Genomic DNA, 19,499 nt, shown 5'->3' on the forward strand with positions numbered 1-19,499 from the left:
AATGAATCACAATTTTAATGTATTACAAATTCTAAAAAGTAACAAACTGTCATTTCCAAACGTATGAATCTGCTGTTTGCAAAAGTCATGTCTGAAGTTCCTTCCTATTCGAATATCTTTTCCTTTTTTTGCTTGCCTCACCAAAGGAGCTCATTTATGGAAATGTTTTTACCTCTCTCTTATTTCTGACACTCAACACTGAATCAGAGATGCCTCATGGAGTGTTACATGTGTGTGTGTGTTTTCTTTTTGCTCTTTCTCTGCTAAATCTGTGTGCTTTTAGTGCAGCACATTTCCCATCTGTATGATTTGCTTGAAGCTTGGTATTTATATGTCATAAAAGAAAATGTTCTAAATGTATGAAGAGAAATACATTTCGTTGTAAAATCTGATTAAGTTATTCCATACTGTTTAAGTCTGTTTGTTTCAATGAGACAGTTGTAAGGGCCTGTTGGCATTAATCTTTTAGAGTTTAATATTGGTTCACAATTTGCCCATGCTATGAAAATGAATCTGCATCCAATCATTTCGTTAGACCTGTAGACTCTTCTTCCATTCCCACTGTTACTGATGTGGGTCAGCCTCTCATTATTTTTTTTTCTGGTGGTAAAATATACATAACATAAAATTTACCATTTAAAGCATTTAAAAATTTTTATTTTATTGAAGCATAGTTGATTTACAATGCTGTGTGAATTTCTGCTGTACAGCAAAGTGATTCAGTTATACATACATATACTCTCTTTCATACTCTTTTCCATTATGATTTATTACAGGATATTGAATATAGTTCCCTGTGCTATACAGTAGGACCTTGTTGTTTAGCCAAAGCATTTTTAAGTGTACAGTTCAGTGGCGTTAAGTACATTCACATGGTTGTGCAACCCCGTCATCATTTTGTACCTGTACAGCCTTCAGAATCCAGTCTTGCTTCTAATTTTGCCCCCTTTAAGGAAAGAAATAGAAATTGAATATCTGTGTTGACTTATTTTCACCATGCATCGGAGAAAAATGGAAAAAATGGAAGGGGCTTTCTTTGCCATTTCTTCTGTGCTTTAGGCTACATAGCTGATGAAGATCAAATGCAGATAAAGTTCCAGGGGCAAAGAAGGGCATGTATCTGCTGCACTTGCGCATCCCTGAGGCAGATTATTTCTTGCTCTGGACATCACAGTCTAAGGGATTGTTTTGTGACCCTGGAAAACATAAATGCTCTTAAACTCATTTGGCACTAAAGTGTCTGGCCACCAGAAGCACAAAAAGGCTTTTAGATGTATAATCTGTAGCTTTATAATGTGCAGAAATGATAATTTCTAAAAATTAAGATGCGAAACTCTTAGATGGCTGAACTTTGTACCGGTGCACACAGCAAAAAGGAGTCTGACCAGCCTCGGCTCCGCCCACGGCCGCTGACGTCACCTGGTCCGTCTTCGGGTCCGCGCTGAGTCTTAAACCTTCTTGGGGGGTAAGTGCATCGAAAATGAGGAGCCCGTTAACACAAATGGTTTCAGGTTTGGAGCCTTTGGCAGTGCAGTTTTGTTATCACTAGATGTCAGTGTGGACTTTTCCGACCGCCACCCTCTCTCTGCAGGAGATGTACCAGACAGCACCCTGGGCCCTTCCCCAAGTCCTGGTAAACGCAGGGCTATTTTCAGAACTGTAATTTCACTAAATATATTATATATTTACACATTTTAACTTTTCAGAGTTCTTTTAAAACACAGAAACCCTGAACCAAAGGCTGTACTTTTTAATGCTGTAATCGTCTACTCTCAATGCTTGCATTTGGAAGGCAGCCTACCAGGCTGTTTTGAGGCTGGTAATGGGAAGTCCCAGCTGTGTTCCACTTAGGGTCTTTTAAAAGCAGCATGCGACCTCAGATACCTGTAGTGCCCAGCTTCAGGAAACCAAGCATCTTATGCTACCATGGCTCAAGAGTAGGGCGGGAAGCCAAGAAAAAATATGTCTGATTAGCTACATAAGGATTTCATTGGCCATGTTTACTAGAATATTTATTTATTTATTTATTTATTTGTTTATTTATTTATTTATTTATTTGAGGCAGCTTGTAATCAGGGAGCTTCTGAAGTCTTAAAGAACAGTCATTATATTAGTTTCTTATGGCTGCTGTAACAAATGACCACAAACTTAGTTGCTTAAAACGACACAAATTTATTATCTTGCAGCTTTAGAGGTCAGAAATCCTAAATGGGTCACACTGGGCTAAAATCAAGATGTTGGCCGGGCAGTGTTCCTCTTGGAGGATCTGGGGAGGATCCATTTCCTTGCCTTTTCCAGCTTCTAGAAGCTACCAGCATTCCTTGGCTCGTAGCCCCCTCTGTCTTCAAAGCCAACAATGGCACATTGAGTCCTTCTTGCACTGCATCACTCTGCCTCTGCCTCTCCTCCTCCCTCTTTCATTTATAAGGAACCTTATCATTAAATTGGGCCCACTCAGATAATACAATCTCCCTATCTTAAGACCCTTCACTTATTTACACCTGCAAAGTCCATATTCACAGGTTCCATGGATAAAGGCATAGACATCTTTAGTGGGCATTTTTCTGCCTATCACAGTCATTATTTTAAATAAAAATAGTATAAGATGCAATTTTTGAGGTGATGAACTTTTTAATAGCCTAATTCCGTGTGATAGAAAACTGCTGTTTGTAGTAAACTGTGTGGGAAAATAATAAGGCCTAAATTTCCTTCAGTCATGGAATGTTAATAAGGAAGAGAAATAACTTTGCCACACCCAGCATTAATATTTGGTGGCCCTCCAACCTGACTGTGCACAGCACTACCTCTGCTACCCCTTGTGACTCCCCATTTTCAGGATGTCGATCCTAGGAATAGCACTGAGTTGGTTCAGGGTGAAGACACAGGGAGAGCGGGAGACATGGTTCCTGCACTGAGAAACATTGTGCAAAATGAAATCCAGGGCTCTGAGAAAGCTGTTTGTAGTCCTGTGCAAATTCAGTGTAGGATTGGATGCCTAAAGCCAACAGAACTTAACCCCATGCCTTGCTACAACCTAAAGGCTGGTTTTGTTCTGCCTTGTAAAGCTGAATTCATCCCCCACTTCTCAAATTGATCTTTCCTACCTAGTGCTCCCAGGGACCCGAAAGCTTACCTGTCATCCTTGAGTGTCCCTTCTCAGTCGTGCACAACACCCAATTGGTCTCCAAGACCTATGGTGGCTATTCTCTTAATAGCTTTTGAATCTGCCCTACATCAGTCTCCTAACTAGTCTTCCACTTCACTGTGCTTTCGTCCCTTCTATCAAGAAATTCTCCAAAATACTGCTTGAGTTATCCTTCTAAACTGTATATACACTCATGCTACTTCCCTGTTTATGACAGTTGTTCCTTTTTGTCTTCTGGATTGATTCTAACCTCTTAACCCAGCACACCAAGCCAGTTAGACTCTGCCTCAACCTGCTTTTCCAGCCTATTCGCTCACCTCATCACCTCCTACCCTTTGTTCCAGCTGTAATGAACTGCATGCCGTTCTTCAGATGCTCAGAGCTCTCCCTTGCTTCATGCTCTCTCAGCCTGGAATGCCTGTGGCTGCTGAAGCCAACTCTCTCTCTCAAGATTCAGCTCAGTATCACTTCTGGGAATTCATCTTTGTCCTTCACCCAACCCCCATCCCTGCACTCGGCCCCAGCATGTATTTACCACACTGCACTCTAATCATCTCGTTATTTATATCTATGTCCTCTGACTCTATGCTGTAAGGTTTTTGAAGGCAGGGACCCTGTCTGGCTTAGCTTTGCATTCCCAGTGATAAGCACAGGGCCTGGCAATGACAAATGCGCAGTCACTTTTTGCTTAAGGGATGAAGACATCTCCAGTGCAGGTCCCAAGGTATTCTGCTGTTTCCATGCACCAGCGATGACCTAGTTCAGGGCTATGTTCCAAAACCTACCCGGTTTAGACCTGTATCCCTAGAGTGCAGCCAGAGCCCAGCTAGCTTCTGAGAAATAGAGGGCGGGGCAAGTTGAACAGTAGCTCTTATTGCTCTGTTTTCTTTCTGGTTGCCAGGGAAAGATCATCCTGCAGTTATGAGTTTACCACTTCCAACCTGGCCTAACCTGGGGGCATACGTCAATCAATAGCGACTCAAAGGGAATTGGCCACCTAAGGTATGGACTGCCCTGGATGAAAAGTGTAGAAGATGGCAAATGGGACACATGCAAACTTAATGCGGTAATGACAGCCTGCTAAGTCAGTAGTGATTCAGGACAGGTATTGTCACTGCTGTTTCTCGTGATCCACAGCAGTTACTGATGTCTCCTGTGTGCAGACTGTCTCAGAAGCAGGCACTGTAGGGAGTTAAAAATAAAACAGAAACAGAGTTCTGTGCTTGGGAGGCTTATGCAATCTAGGTCTAAAATAAGGGGCTTGATTTTATTGGGGCTTTTGGCTACCTTTTCAGGTAAGGGAGGAAGTGGTAAGGGAAAATGTCTTATAATACTATTTAATCATTCATGTATAACCATAGTGATTTCCGCAAGTGACAGGAAGCAGGGAGGTGGTGCATATGCACTGGAGGAGGGACCACATGCATTCTGTAGCAGAGAGCTATTTTTTCTCCAAGCTGTTTTACGTTTCTGTAGGCAGGGAAATGCCCCTCGGTACTGACCTCATGACACACCTGTCCACTAAATGTTGTGTTTTTTCAACAGTATGCCCCTCATAAAGAGCAGGGATTCCTTTTAAAACATTCTGTATGGAATCTGAGCGTTTTCTTCATAATGGAGGAAAACCATCATGTGTTGTGGTCGTTTTGTACTAACGGTTTTAAAACAAGGGCTTTTAAAGATTTTTAAAAAAATACTATTTGCAATCCAAAGTGGATTAATTGAGAAGAGAGCATAATATAAATATTTAAGCTCTTATTAATACTCCACATCATTTTGATAGGCAAGAATTAAGTTATTTTTATTAGTAGTTGCTTACATTGTATCTCGTGCTATATTTGGAGAGAAAAATGATCCCAGAATCTATGTTTGACATAGCTTAGGGATCTGGCCACTGATTGATTAACATGAAGTGCTTTCACAACACATTTAGTCCTGTTCAGGACTCCGAAGACTCCTTAGTGAAAGCGTAATTTAATTATCCTATAGAATCAAGAGTTTTTTTTTTTTTTAAAGCTTTAGATATATTTCAAATAGCTAGTCCCTGGTCTCTTAATAACAATTTCTTTCCACATTTCATACATATACATACATGCATACACATTCATCCATCCAATGATAGAAAGATGTAGGTTTGTCATCATGACATGTCATATTGTCATCAATATTAGAGTAGTGATATACATACTTATTAGTAAATTACTACTAAACAATTATTACCAATAAATTCTCAAGTGCCAATATATATTAAAATTATAGGGGACTTCCCTCGTGGGGCAGTGGTTAGGAATCCACCTGCCAATGCAGGGGACATGGGTTCGAGCCCTGGTCTGGGAAGATCCCACATGCCGTGGAGCAGCTAAGCCCGTGTGCCACAACTACTGAGCCTGCGCTCTAGAGCCCAGGAGCCACAGCTACTGAAGCCCGCATGACGAGAGCCCGCGTTCCGAAACAAGAGAAAAGACACCGCAATGAGAAGCCCGCGCGCCGCAACAAAGAGTAGACCCCGCTTGCCGCAACTAGAGAAAGCCTGCGCGCAGCAATGAAGACCCAGTGCAGCCAAAAATAAATAAATAAATAAATTAATTAATTTAAAAAAATTATACAAAGTGGTAAAATCAGTCCCAGTCAGTGTCAGTATATATTAAACTGCACAATATCACAACCTGCTAGAGGTAACATGCAAATTATTACAACCTGCTAGGGATAATAACATTGAGATTAAAATGTGTGTATCTATTAACAAATTTCAAAGTAAAGAGAGACTGAATCTTTTGAGACTCACAACTACTCTGTGAAACTGGTATTATGATTATCTGCATTTTACAGAGAAAACAGGTTTAACCAGTTTAAGTGGCTTGTCCTAAACCCCACAGCAGTGCTAGGCAGAGCCAGGGGCGAACGCTGGCCTGAGCTTACATACTTCATGGTGTGTGCTTATAATCCTGTCATGATGGCTCCATCCTTTGGAAGACAGGTATGATTGATTAAAGAATCAATGAGAGTAAAGGGAAGGAAGTATTTGGCTTACTCATGACAGAAAAATAAAAGTGTGTTAAAGATAATATCCAAATTTTTGATGTTCTTTGAAAAATTACCCAACAGTGCGATTCCTAAATATTCCTCTAAACTGACTTCAGTTTTATTAAGATCTAAATTTCTAATCACCACTAAAATCTTTTGTAGGGTGGATTAAGATAAATTTTAATGTTTAGATGCCTCATTTATTTCTTTAAAAATGAAATATAAGAATAGGAAAAAAGCCTACTTAAAGATAGGTAATTATACATACAGTCCTATAGTTTGGTAAGGAGACTAGGTTGTATATAATACCCTTCCCCCCAAAAAAGAAGGCAAAACCATGGCCATCTTTTAAATACTATAATGAGAGGAAAGTGGGATGGCAGAGACTTTAGCAGACAGTGTAGGGCTGGTGCTGACTGCAGGACAGCATGTGGGAGGCTATGGGCCTAACTGAGCAGATTAAGGGGTGTGACAGGTCTTCTGCCCGGTGCAGATCTGCTGTCCTACGTGTCAAAGACCTGATCCATCACAGCTTTAAAAGAGTGGGCAACAGAGGAAAGAGAAGCACAAAAAAGAGTAAGTGCCAAAGGGAAGAGACTCACTCCAACTGCAATTCAACTAGATAACGGCAAAATGATTGGTCAGGTATTTTTATTGAGAAACCCACAACTAGCTTATCTGTTCCAGTGTGGGTTTCTGGTCACCAAATTTGTCAACATGAAGTGCTTTAACAATACAAACTAATTGTGAACCCCAAAAGTCTGTGATCAAATATCATCATTTAACCCTGTCAGGAGGAAGAAAAACAAAGCATAAGAAAGCTTCAAATACTAGAAATTTTAAAGAGCTGGGGCTCTGGTCTCTTGGAGAGTCACTGAGACATTAAAACAACAGTTCTGATTATGTACAGGAGAGTGTCATTTAGACCAGTACTTCTCCAAAGACGGTCGGACGTCCTGTGGCATCAGCATCACTGGGCTGCTTGTTAGAATGCACATTCTCAAGGTCCAACCCTGATCTAAGGAAGGAGGATCATTGAGGGTAGGGCCTAGCAGTCTGTTTTAACAAGGTCTCCAGTTGATTCTTTCATGCACTAAAGTTTGCAAAGCACTGATTTAGACCATCGTCTGTCAAACTGCAGATTACAACCCATTAGTGGGTTATGAAGTCAGTTCAGCTGGCAGTAACCAGCATTTTACAAAAGTGAAATGGAATAGACTAGAAACTGGAGTGCATCCCACGTAGCATGGGTATGATCTCATAAAACTTTGTTCAGTTCTATACATGTATACTGATTTGGATGAAGAAGCACTTTTAATTTTTGAAGAACTGGTAGGGTAGAATAAAGAAGCTACAAATTTTAAATGAAGTCAGAACTGTTTGGCTGACAATAAAACACAGTGACAGCTTAATGTGGATTCCTGTTTGGAGAGAGACAGAGGAGAGAGGAAAGAGGGCCAAGGAAAGAACAAAGCAGGCCAGTTTCATAACTCCAGAATCCTCGAGGTGAAAGAAACAAAAAGTCCCACCCAGAGAGGAAATAGAAGGGGCATCTACCACAGGGGAAATGTCAAGGAAGATAAGGTCATGTGCGACCTTCAGGAAACCATTACTGAAGCTGGAATATTCATTCACTCCTTTATTCATTCATTCATTCATTCACAGATCACTTATTGTACCGTCACAGGTCCCAGGCACTGTGTTAGATGCTGGGGGTACAGATGTGAGGCCTGTCATGGACAGTGTTGTTTAATGACAGCCAGAAGATCAATAATAATACAATCGTGCTGTGAAGATCAGTGCTGTGACGGGATTATTAACACAGCACTGAGTGGGAATACTGAAGTTAGCCTGTGACGATGGGGTTAAGAGTTGGGTGACAGGGGAGATCCATATGGAGAGGGCATTTAATCAAGATGATGACCACATCTTTTTTTTTTTTTTAATCTTTTTGAATTAGTGTTTTTATTTTCTTTGGATAACCACATTTTAACATGATGTTCTATTTTGAAACTAATCAGTTGTGCTAGATGGTGTTTCTAGATACACAATTTAAAGCAGAAGGAATTTAGCTGATTCACACGGACACAAAAGATGTTTCTTTACGACATTTTGATGGCTTAATAACAGGAACTGACACTTGAAATTTTTCATGTAACTTTGTTTATTGTAAAATGTTTTACTAAGATTTCATATCTAGCTTAGATATTTGATAGCCTGACAATTGTTCGTGTGTGTGGCAAAGACATGCTTGCTATGTGCTTGCCAAAATTTTTTCCTTCTCTTCCTGGGCACACACACAAAACCGCATTTTCTGACCCCTTTGCAGGTAGGTTAGCCTATGTGACCGATTTCTGCCAACATGGATAGTGGGCAGAGGGATGCAAACCCTTCCAGGCTTCGCCAAAACTTCTTCCAATATCTGCCCCTTTTCTTTGGCCAGCCAGGTGCACAGGATCTAGTGACGGACTCTGTGAGGGGCCCAGGGGCCTGCTTAGCACTAGATAAGAGCCTGGGTCCCTGAGTCACCCCTTGGAGAAGAGACACCGAGGACTGCCACTTAAGTGGGGAACTGTTCAGAGGGAGATGAGAGGGTGTACCAAGTGAACTTGTAACGTGCTTTCATTCCATCAAGACCCTGAGGTTGAGGGGCTTGTATCCACTGCGTAGCTTAGCCTGCCCTGACTAAGATGCCGTCCCTGGCACTGAGTAACATAAAACACATATTTATGAGCTGAATGAATGATCATTACAACTCCAATTTTTATCCTCTGTATCCAATGTTCAGCCTGTAAATGGCCTTCTCACTACTCATTTATTCAACAAATACTTACCTAGAGGTTACTGCTTGTCAAGCACGGTGAGCCAAAAAACCACACTTTCCATGCCCTCATGGAACTTACAGTCTTGTGAGGAACAGACATCAATAATCAAACAAATGTAAAATTCCAACTGTTTTGAGTGGTGTGAATGCTGGAAACCTGGCACTGTAAGGGGATTTTTTTCCTAGGTAGGAATAAATGAATAAATGTTGAGTGCTTTTCAGGTGTAATTAATGTCTGGGTAAAAATCACTTAAAAATATAGGTTTGGATGTGATGAAGCAAAGTATAACTAAATCTGGATATGAGTAAGAGTCACAGAGTTAAATCTTTCCATTGAATAGTTTTTTTTTTTTAAACATGTTTTTTTGTTTGTTTGTTTTTAATTACACTATACTAGGTGTGCTTTATTTATTTTATTTATGGCTGTGTTGGATCTTCGTTTCTGTGCGAGGGCTTTCTCTAGTTGTGGCAAGCGGGGGCCACCCTTCATCACGGTGCACGGGCCTCTCACCATCGCGGCCTCTCTTGTTGCGGAGCACAGGCTCCAGATGCGCAGGCTCAGTAATTGTGGCTCACGGGCCCATTTGTTCCGTGGCATGTGGGATCCTCCCAGACCAGGGCTCGAACCCGTGTCCCCTGCATTGGCAGGCAGATTCTCAACCACTGCGCCACCAGGGAAGCCCCATTGAATAGTTTTAACTAATAAATGGGGTTTGTTCCATATTATAGTTATCTAAACTTTTAAAATGCATAATGTATAAATGATGTATAAAATTTTATACATGATAAAGTATATAATGATGAGTATGAAACTCTTTATCAGTTAGCTCAGAGACTTGCAAAAGTCTTTTACTCCTTTTTAAAAATCATAGTTTATTACTTTTCTCTATTAACAGTAAGTTCTTGCCATATTGGTGACAAATTCCTGCTGAACCACAGTTCTGCACCCAAGACCTCATTCAATAAAAGTTAAATAGGATCAAATCACTAGATGCCTTCTTAAATGAGAGCTTGTCATTCTGGTAACACTTTGGCGTTTCAAACTTTTCTTTGCTTACCAAGTAAACGTTGGTTTCAGTAAGCTCATACCCAAGATGAAAGAATGTTAGATTTGAATTGAGTAGCTTTGTTTGTGTGTGTGTGTGTATACATATATACACACACACACATAACACATCAATATCTATACATATATCCTTCACTTCTGTTTAAAAACTTGATTCTCATACCTCAAAGAGTGATAAAAATCATTACAAAGCTTGATAAAAATGATTACATAAATGACTCATTACAAATATGGAAAAACGATAAAGTATTTACATCTGCATTTTGTACGAAAAACACCAGTTGCAATTATTTTCATTTAGAGGACACTTTTAGGCATTTTAAAAATGGGAGGGTCAGAGCAGGCTGCCCACTGGGTATCCAGACCATGCTTTGCTACCAAGACACCACATTACAGTTACGAATGGAGTGAGAATTTTATTAATTGCCATTTTAGAGAAATTACAGGATTTTAAAGCAGCAGGTACCCTCGAGATTTGATACCAAGATCCCAGGTAAGGAAACTAAAGTTCAAAAAGGTAAAATAATTTGCTTATTACACGTAACTTAGTTTTGGTCCCAGACCTAGACCCCAGGTCTCCCGAATCGTGTGCTTTCTCTGCGCCACAGTTATTGCCCTACAACTGAAGATCAGGCTGGATTATCCTTAGTTCTATCAACTCCGTGCTTTCTCCACACTCAGAGTGTTTAAATGGGATAGATCTAATTCAGATCAAGTTGGCTTTTGCCTCCTCGGTTCTTTCTTTTGTTTTCAGTCTTTTATCATCAGCATTGGTGAGCTTCTGTTTTATTTAAACGACACACTCGGAGTAACACCAAGGAGGAAGTTGACACCCACCCAAACTAAATGACTCGGGACACAGGACCGAGCCATTCCCAGCCCCAAGCTGGAAAAAGGTGAAGTAGACCCACGGTCAGGTCCGGCGTCCGAGGGCCACGTGCGGCAGGAGGGGCCGCCTTCTGGTTGGCGCTCTGAGGGGCTCGGTCCCTCCAATCGGCGTAGGCCCTGCGCTGGAGAGGGGGCGCGCTCCCTGCATGAGGGGGCGGGGCCAGCGACCTGTCCATCACCGATTCCGCGGCTGGCAGCACCTACCACACCAAGGCACCTAGGCGAGACAAGGCCGAAGCGGGAAGGCCGCGGCTGGGGGAGGCGGGGCCAGGCTGGCGGGAGCCAATCCGCTGGGCGGCGCCAGGGGGCGGGGTCACCGCGCGCGACCCAAACACTCGGGCCCTGGCGCATCCCGGAGCAGCGCAGCTTCTCCGCCTTCCGGTGAGAGGGCTGCAGAACCTCCTCCCCTCCTGGGCACCCCTACCTTCGTGGCCCACCTCCCCCCCACCCCCGCCCCTCCTTCACCGGGGGAGCGCGGTGACGGTTGCCGGGAAGCACGCGCCGCCCCTCCCTCCCCTCCTGCGTCCTCCCCTCACGCGCCACCCGTTTTTCCTCCTTCTCCGTTAATAACAGCTGGGTGGCTGGGGGAGGAGGGAAGGTGGCCTCGGCTGAGTCTGGGCGGGCACCTCCCACTCACCCGCGAGCCGCCGTGGGAGCAGGAGGATGGCGGCGGTAGCGGCGGCCGCCCGGGAGGAGGCGGTGCCGAGGCTCCCGGCGCAGAGCGCGGCGGCGGCAGAGAGCGGCAGCGTCCCGTCGCGGCGCAGCAGAACCGAAAGCAGCGGCAGCCGCGCAGCCACCTGAGCCGCCCCTCCCGCCGGAGCCAGCGAGCGGCGCCCACGGGAGCCGATACCTTCTTGCTCTCCGCCTCTCCTCGTCTCCCGCGCCCCCTGTCAGGCAGCAGGTCTCGCCCGCCAACGCCGAGAAGAGCGCGCCGGGCGCAGACCGCCCCTCGGGGCGCCGGGCTGCGGCCCTGGACGTGCGGGCTTCTGTGTGCGCCGGCCTCGGCGCCTCGACCCTGCCCTCTCGCTCACGCGCTCGCTCCCCCCCTCCCGGCGCTCCGGGCGCTACGCGCGGGCCCGGCCCGGGACAGGGCGGACATGGGCGCCAAGCAGAGCGGCCCGGCCGCTGCTAACGGCCGCACCCGCGCGTACTCGGGCTCGGATTTACCTTCCAGCAGCAGCGGAGGGGCCAACGGGACCGCGGGCGGCGGGGCGCGAGCCGCGGCCGCCGGGAGGTTTCCGGCTCAGGTGCCCGGCGCGCACCAGCCCAGCGCCTCCGGTGGCGCCGCGGCGGCCTCGGCGGCCCCGCGCAGCCGCTCCCTCGGCGGGGCCGTGGGGACCGTGGCGTCGGGGGCCCGCGCGGCGCAGTCTACCTTCAGCATCCCCAACAGCAGCAGCGGCCCGTACGGCTCCCAGGACTCGGTTCACAGCAGTCCCGAGGACGGCGGCGGCGGCGGCGGCGGCAGGGACCGGCCGGCGGGCGGGGGTCCCGGCGGGCCACGCCTGGTGATCGGCTCCTTACCAGCTCACCTCTCGCCGCACATGTTTGGAGGTATGGCCCCTTCCCTCCTTGGCTCCCGCGGGCGGCACGTGGGCCGCGGCTGCGCTTATTTTTACCCTTCTCCTTTTCTCCTTCAGCTTGGGCGCCGGGGGTTCGCCGCGCTGCCGGGCCGGGTCACCCCTCTTGAGGGGGGGAGTGGGGGGAGAGAGATCGCCTCTTAACCCCTGCAGCGCTGCTGCCGCGCGACCCTTGCGTTTGGTTTTTTTAACACAGCGTGCACCGTCACCTCTTCGCGGCTCCTTAGTCCAGAAGGACCTTGTTTGCCCCCCGGAGGTGAAGGGAGCAAATACTGTTTTAAAAACAAACCGACGCAACACCCTGGTGCTTGTGGGTTTTAGTAGCAGGAAGTCAGGAGGAGACCCGTTGCTAAATGTAGTTATATCTGGTGACTCGAGTGGTGAGCAGTTTTTAAAGGCCAAAAGTCAGAGTCTGAAATGAACAGATGAGTATTTGAAGAAGAAGGGAGTTATCGCCTTTGGAGTGACTGTTAATATATAAAACTGTAATTCTTATGTCTGTAAATAGTCCCACCTATTGCGTACACTTTAATTGGATGAATGTGTTAATGAAAAGTATATTTTTAACCCCAGTAAACTGCTACTTTAGATAATGGTTAATGTGAGTCCTGCTTAATTTGGACAGAGCATTAAAAAATTGAAAACAGTTTCTTAAGAAGATAAACTAATTATCATAACTCTGCCTACAAGATGCAGTAAAAGCCCTAGGTGCTTTTGAAAAGCCATGTTCACTAGAGTTCAGGGAAAGACACTGAAAAATGGAAATTTTAGTAGTTAAACGATATGTGTTTATGTAGAAACAGAGGGGTAAGGGTGCCCCTGATCTGAGGAAAACAAATTCTACCTCTTCAATTATGTTTTATGCTTATGAACTTTTTGTCAAAACGGTTAAGGATAAATGAATTAAGACACCCTCCCTTCCCAGTTCATGAAAAGAAGTAGAAGTTAACTCTGGTTAGAGATGCAGACTATAGAAGATAAACGTTTCCATATCATTGCGTTATGTATCATGATATTACCTACATTCACAGTTGAGCACAGATGAATAGTGAAAACACCATCATTTCCATTTCTGTACCGCTTTTACTCATGTGCTTATAAATGTGAGAAATTTGAGTAGGTGGTTGGTAAAGTGGAATATTCAATAACGTAATTTATCTGCTCTGTTCTGTACTATCAGCATTCCCTTTAGCATAAATTAAAAATGGGAATGACATGTCTAGTTTTTTCCATCTTTTTAATACTGGTTTGTGTATTCAAAATATAGAACAACTCTCTAGTCACCTTACTTTAATTACTTGTTATAAAGTGATTTCTGCCATGTAACTAAAAATATTGACTTTTCCTAAGATTGGCCCTTAAAAAAAACTTTTGTTTTTGAGAGAAAGAACTAGTGCTGACCATACTGTGATTTGTGATTCATAATTAACACAGCTGAAGGTACTGTAGTCACCACATCGAAGAATAACAAAAGACAGTTTCTTGAGAATGGCAGATTAGTGCAAGAATAAAGGCTAATAAGCTGGTTTTTAAAAAATGATTATCTTTTTAAGATTAAAATTTGCATTTAGCAGTTATGTATATTTAGAAGCTTGCTGAAGAAGAGGGAATAGGAAAAGGTTTGTTAAATTAGTAGTTTTTATCTCTTTGGTATACTGATGGAGTGTCTTCAGTTTTTTTATAGGGCTGATAATTTCTTTTAACAGAGTATTTGTATGGGTTTATTTTCTTAAATGTGTTCCATTCAGAGCAGGGGCAAATAGTTGACACCTGTGCTATTAATTCATAGTAAAAGAGCAAATGAAGACCTAGTTGCTGAAAGTTGGAGAAGTAAAGTGTTTATCTTTTTTCTTATCTAAATTCCTAGATTTGTGCACTTAGTCCTTTTAGTATTTTGGGGGTTAGGATGACTGGGGCCTAGTGGAAGCACAGTGACACTGAGAACTGTGGCAGCCTTTCTTAACCAAGTCTCTGTAGAGAATGGAGCCCTAATGTCTTAAGGCATCTATTGTATGCAATTAATTAACTTTTTTCTCCTGTGCATTTAGAATGTTTCTAGTTATGTATCTTTCTTAGGAAATTTAAGGAAACAGTCATTCAGATAACCTTGTGTTTGGTAATTCAGATGAGGAACCCCAGTTGAGAAAGTTTGGAAGAGGATGACAAATTACTTGTTCTTATTAAATGATGGGAACAGATCAAAGTGCCAGTACCTTAAATCCTAGTTAAGACGGGAAGATGGAATACACTTAGGTGAAAAAGCATCTTTCTAGCGGCATTTGCTTTAATGAGATTTTTACCTGTATTTCAGTGGATGGGCTCATTAGGGAAACTTAATAGAAGCATGTCTGTCATCATCCTGAGATTTAGGGAACCAGGTGATGAATCTTATTATTTTAAAACCTAGGCTTTATTATTCTCCGTGTTGAGTTAATTTTTTAGTATCTATTATTGTGTTAATGTGTTTATTAAGTTACAAATTGTACAGATGTTTGGGCATTATAAAGGAACTCCATCTGAAAATTGAGAAAAGGAATATTTCTGAATTAGTGGAAAGTTATTTCTGTAAGTTTATAAAACTTATTTTAATTGATGTTTGTATTGTTACTGTCTCCTAATAGGGAAGTATGGTGCTAATAAGATTCAAAATTATCTTTCCTTTATAGGGTGTCATGTAATTTATAGAAAAGGAAAACCTAAACAATACCGCTTTCTAAAAAAAAAATTTAGAAGTCTGACAAGTTGAATTGTTACTAGTTCTGTCATAATGAATTACCAAATTAAATGAGGTTTTCTTTGTTGGTTTATGTTTTTCTCTCTTTGGGACATGTATTTTGGCTATATTCACTCTTATTTAGTTCCCTCTAGAGAACCAGAAGAGAAGTGCTTAATTCACATATTTCAGTTTACAGAGATTTCCTAGAACTTCTTAGAACTGAATTATTGTATATCAGAATATGATTATAAAACATGTAGGAGTTTTTAGGTCAAGTAGGTTTTTCTTCTTTTTGTTATTCTTTCCAGAGTGCTGAGTTTAATACTATTACAGTGAACAAAAGCCTTTTCTTGTTTATCACGTTTGTTCTAAAACAGGTCTTTAAGGGAATAGTCTAATATTTAAAAGACTTGGTGGTATCTTAGGATTTTTTTGGCTCTATTGTGTGTCTACATTTTTTCCACTATCAAGTTGCTAATGTTCATAAAATCAGTTATATGGGTGGTAAAATAGTGTTTAATGATCCAGCAAGGATGGCAGAGGTAAATTGGACTCTAAAATTATACCAGTCAATGGAGTTCATTTCTAGAGAAACCATGTGGGCTTCTCTTACATCCATGAGTTTGGAAGTGAAAAGGTAAAATGAATTAATCTAGACAATTTATTGATGGCACTGGGTTGCTTTTGGCCTCCTCCTAATTGATTGGCTTGAGTATCTTTGGGTGTGTTGTGTCTGTGAGTATTTCAGTCATCTGATTGTAATTCAGGTGCCTCCTGTTGCTTGGGAAACATGCTTCCTTTTATTGAAGGAGTTTAGGTTATCACTTAAAACAATATGTTAAATAAAATTTGTACTTCTGGCAGACTTATTTCTCTTACTCTTCAAGATGGATGTGGGTTTTAAGGTGTTAGATTATCTCCATTAATTAACTGTATTGAATTGTACTCAGTCACTACTTCTTACTAGTATCTAGTGCCAAAATGTTTGAACTGGGGATATTGTGATTAATCTACTTTCTAGTCCTGAATGTTCTTTTATTCAATTGAAGGCTTTTATGGGGTGGTTGAAGAGAAATGTCTGCTGCTTCTTAAGAAAAATGACTCTTCTAACCACTATCCCATCACCAACACCCCCCACCCCCCCCAAAAAAAGCAGCCCACAAGAACTCTGGTGGTTAATGTTTCTCACTTGTAATCTCACATAATCTTTAAACACTCTAGGGAGATACCTTGTGTTGTATGCTTTGTTATGCTGAGGTGGGGACTCTGCCACAGAAGTCTTTGCTTTGGGAATATTTTGAGTTTTCTTGACTGCAAGGTGAAAGGTGTGCCAGAGGGAGGAGTGGTTTGTGTTGCACTGGGCATCATCTGATATGAGAGCTGCCTGACCTGAGTACTTTTGATGCCTTGCTGTCCGCGTAGCCAAAAAGAGCTCCGTTGTTTTACTAACAGGTAGTGTCTACAGCAAGTCCTCCAGCTGCCTCCAATTTGATTGCTTTGCCTGGCAACAAGTAAGTAGGTTCTTATTTATTTTCTGGTTGCCAATACCACTAATTAGATACCAGGTTTTTTCAGTTTATTATTTATCTTGTTTTTGTAAGAATTGCCTTAATGTTATACTTACTGTATATACTGGGTATATGTACAACCAGGTATTTTAGCAAATGAGTTAAAAAAGAAGTATAGGAACTGCTTTTTGTAGCAGTTCTGCTTTCAAGCTCCCTCCCTCAGGTTGCTGGCAGAATTCATTTCATCATGGTTGTTAAGCTCTTGCCAACTTGCTTCTTCAAAGCCAGCAAAGGAGAGACTAGCAAGATGGGCTGGTGCTACACTCTTATGTAAATATGTACATGTAATCACACACAGCCCATCGCCTTTGCTGCATTCCATTGGTTATAAACAAGTCACAGGTCCTGCTCATACTCAAGGGGGAGGGAATGACAGAAAGGTGTAAATATCAGGAGGCAGGGATCAAGTGTGGCCACACTGATTATAGACTTAGGTTGACCAGCTAAACATACAGTTGTTCTAACCATATTTTTGAACTCATTATGTATTTACTTTGAAGAAGTTGTAATATTGTAGGTGCTAAGGGTTGTTTTAGTAAACATGAACTGAGCCCCTTCTAGGGGCTGGGCATTGTAGTTGTCAGGGGTACAAACATGGGGCTTCTTGCTGTTCTTGCTCAGCTCTCAGTTGAATTTGAGATGATTATACACTTGTAACAGGTGCTATAATAAATAGGACTGTTCACCAAATACTTTGTTGAGGTATCAATACTAGGGCAGTCTAAGAATACCTCACAGAGGAAGATAACATTTGAACTGTGTTTTGAAGGATTTAGAAGTTTTCTGCAGGGAGGACAGTAGAGACTAAAGAAGAGTCCACAAAAGCCTTGGCTTTGATGGAGAATCTTGAAAAGTTGTGTGTCTGGATTGTAGAGTGCAAGGAGGAATGATGGATGAGAACATGAAGCTAGAAGAATAGCCTTGAACCAGTTGTTGAAGGATTTTACAGTGCTACAAGTTTGTTTTACTTAACTAAGTTTTAAAGCAGGGTGGTATCATGATCAGGCCGGAGGCACCATTACAATCATAGTTTATATGATGGCAGCCTTCAAAGCTGTATACAATTGCCCTGATCATGATTAAATTGCTTGTTAGGAGCGGGAGAGTGGTAGCAGGAAGCTAAGCTAGGACTCTATTAGAATATAATTGGTGGAAGATGCCTACATTGAAATCATGGTATAGGTGAGGAAGAGGATTTGATTGAGATTTCTAAGATACAACTGATAGAACTGAGAACGGGGCTGTGTAGTGTTGTCATTAACCAATATTAAAAATAAAGAAGAAAAGAACAAGTTTTAGGAAATGATAATGAGTCCTTTTAGGCTTGTTAAATTTTGAGGATTTCCATCTAGAAGTATCTTTTAAACAATTGGAACTGTAAGTCTCTAATTTAGGACATTACAAAAAATTGACAAGTTGTCAGTTTACAGATTATAAGTGAAGCTGAACAGTGGTTAAGATACTGAGGGATGGATATAAATTGAGGAGCAAGCATGGAATCCCGGGGAGCAAGAATTTTAAGATACAGGCAGAGTAGGAGGCCAACGATTACAATTAAAGCACAAGGAAAAGTTGTTTAAAATGTTTTTTATTAAAATAATATGTGTTCATTAGAGAAAACTAAAATGTGGAAAATACAGAAAGGCACATATAAGCAATTGCAAATCATTTGTAATATTACCACGAGAAATAACCAGAATAAAATGTTGATGTCTGTTTTTTCCATATATATGTCTTAGATAGAAAATTTGAAAGTCATTCTTGTATATTCTTTTGATTTTAAACCTTTCTGATGTTCTAATAAAAGATTTTAAAGCTACAGATTTCCCTCCAAGAATTGGCTTTAGCTGAATGCCACAAATTTTGAAGCATTTTGTTAACATTCCCTTAAAAATATTTTCTAATTTCCCTTTTGATTTCTTCTTTGATCCATGGGTTACATATTCCTTGATAAAATGCTCTTTCTACTTCATCAGTTTCTTCTATCATGTTTTTTTTTTTTACAGCATTATTTTTAATGATTGCCTGCTACTCCAGAATTCATTCAATAAATATTTAATGAAGACCTACTTTGCCTTGTCCTGAGGATATAGAAGTGAAGAAAGCTCCCTGCTTTCATGGGCCTTATATTCTACTTGGGGGAGACAGTAAACAAACAAGTAAAATATATAGTGTGTCAGAGGGCGTAGAATGTGATGGAGAAAATGGAGTGGAAAGGTAGATGGAGATTGTGGGGTGGAGATTTGTCTCTATTTTAAATACGGTTTTAGGCATAACCTCTCTGATAAGGTGACATTCAAGCAGAGACTTAGGGAGTAAGCCATGAAGGATCTCTAGGGGAGAAGCAAACCCAGGCAGAAGAACAGTAGCTAGAAAGGCGCAAAGGTGTGATTGTAATGAATGTACCTGGTGTGTTCTGGGGACAGCTATGAAACCAGCGTAGTTGGAGTGCAGAGGGTGGTAGAAGATGAGAGGAGTGGGGTAGGGCAGTCTCATGAAATGCCTCGTAACCATTGACCTGGTTTTTAGAGTTTCGTTTTAGAGAGAGATGGGGAAGCATTAGAGAGTTTTTTTGAGAAGATTGACGTAACCTGACTTAGGCTCTTAAAGGATTGCTCTGGCTGCTGTGTGGGAGTAGACCCTAGAGACCAAGAGTCAAGCAAAGACGCAAAAACTCTTGGCAAGAGATAA

The 19,499-nt window shown here is 42.1% G+C and overlaps 1 protein-coding gene and 1 long non-coding RNA gene across 3 annotated transcripts in view; one reads left to right on the plus strand and one right to left on the minus strand.

Moving 5' to 3' along the window:
- Positions 1-10,449: 10,449 nt before the first annotated feature.
- On the minus strand, positions 10,450-12,245 carry LOC309665577. Its single transcript, XR_014266523.1, has 2 exons — positions 12,115-12,245; positions 10,450-11,164 (listed from the first exon to the last, which is right to left on the minus strand). It is a non-coding gene; the product is annotated as an uncharacterized lncRNA (long non-coding RNA).
- The window catches only part of ZNRF2 (zinc and ring finger 2), a 93,113-nt gene continuing 84,784 nt past the window's right edge, over positions 11,171-19,499 (plus strand). For both annotated transcript variants that reach the window (XM_082472083.1, XM_082472084.1), the window contains exon 1: positions 11,171-12,498. In XM_082472083.1, coding sequence (XP_082328209.1) covers positions 12,045-12,498 — 454 coding nt within the window. In that variant the 5' untranslated portion in view covers positions 11,171-12,044. The remainder of the gene's footprint in view (positions 12,499-19,499) is intronic.

Source organism: Balaenoptera physalus (genome assembly GCF_965194825.1).
Source record: "Balaenoptera physalus genome assembly, chromosome: 8".
NCBI lineage: Eukaryota > Metazoa > Chordata > Mammalia > Artiodactyla > Balaenopteridae > Balaenoptera > Balaenoptera physalus.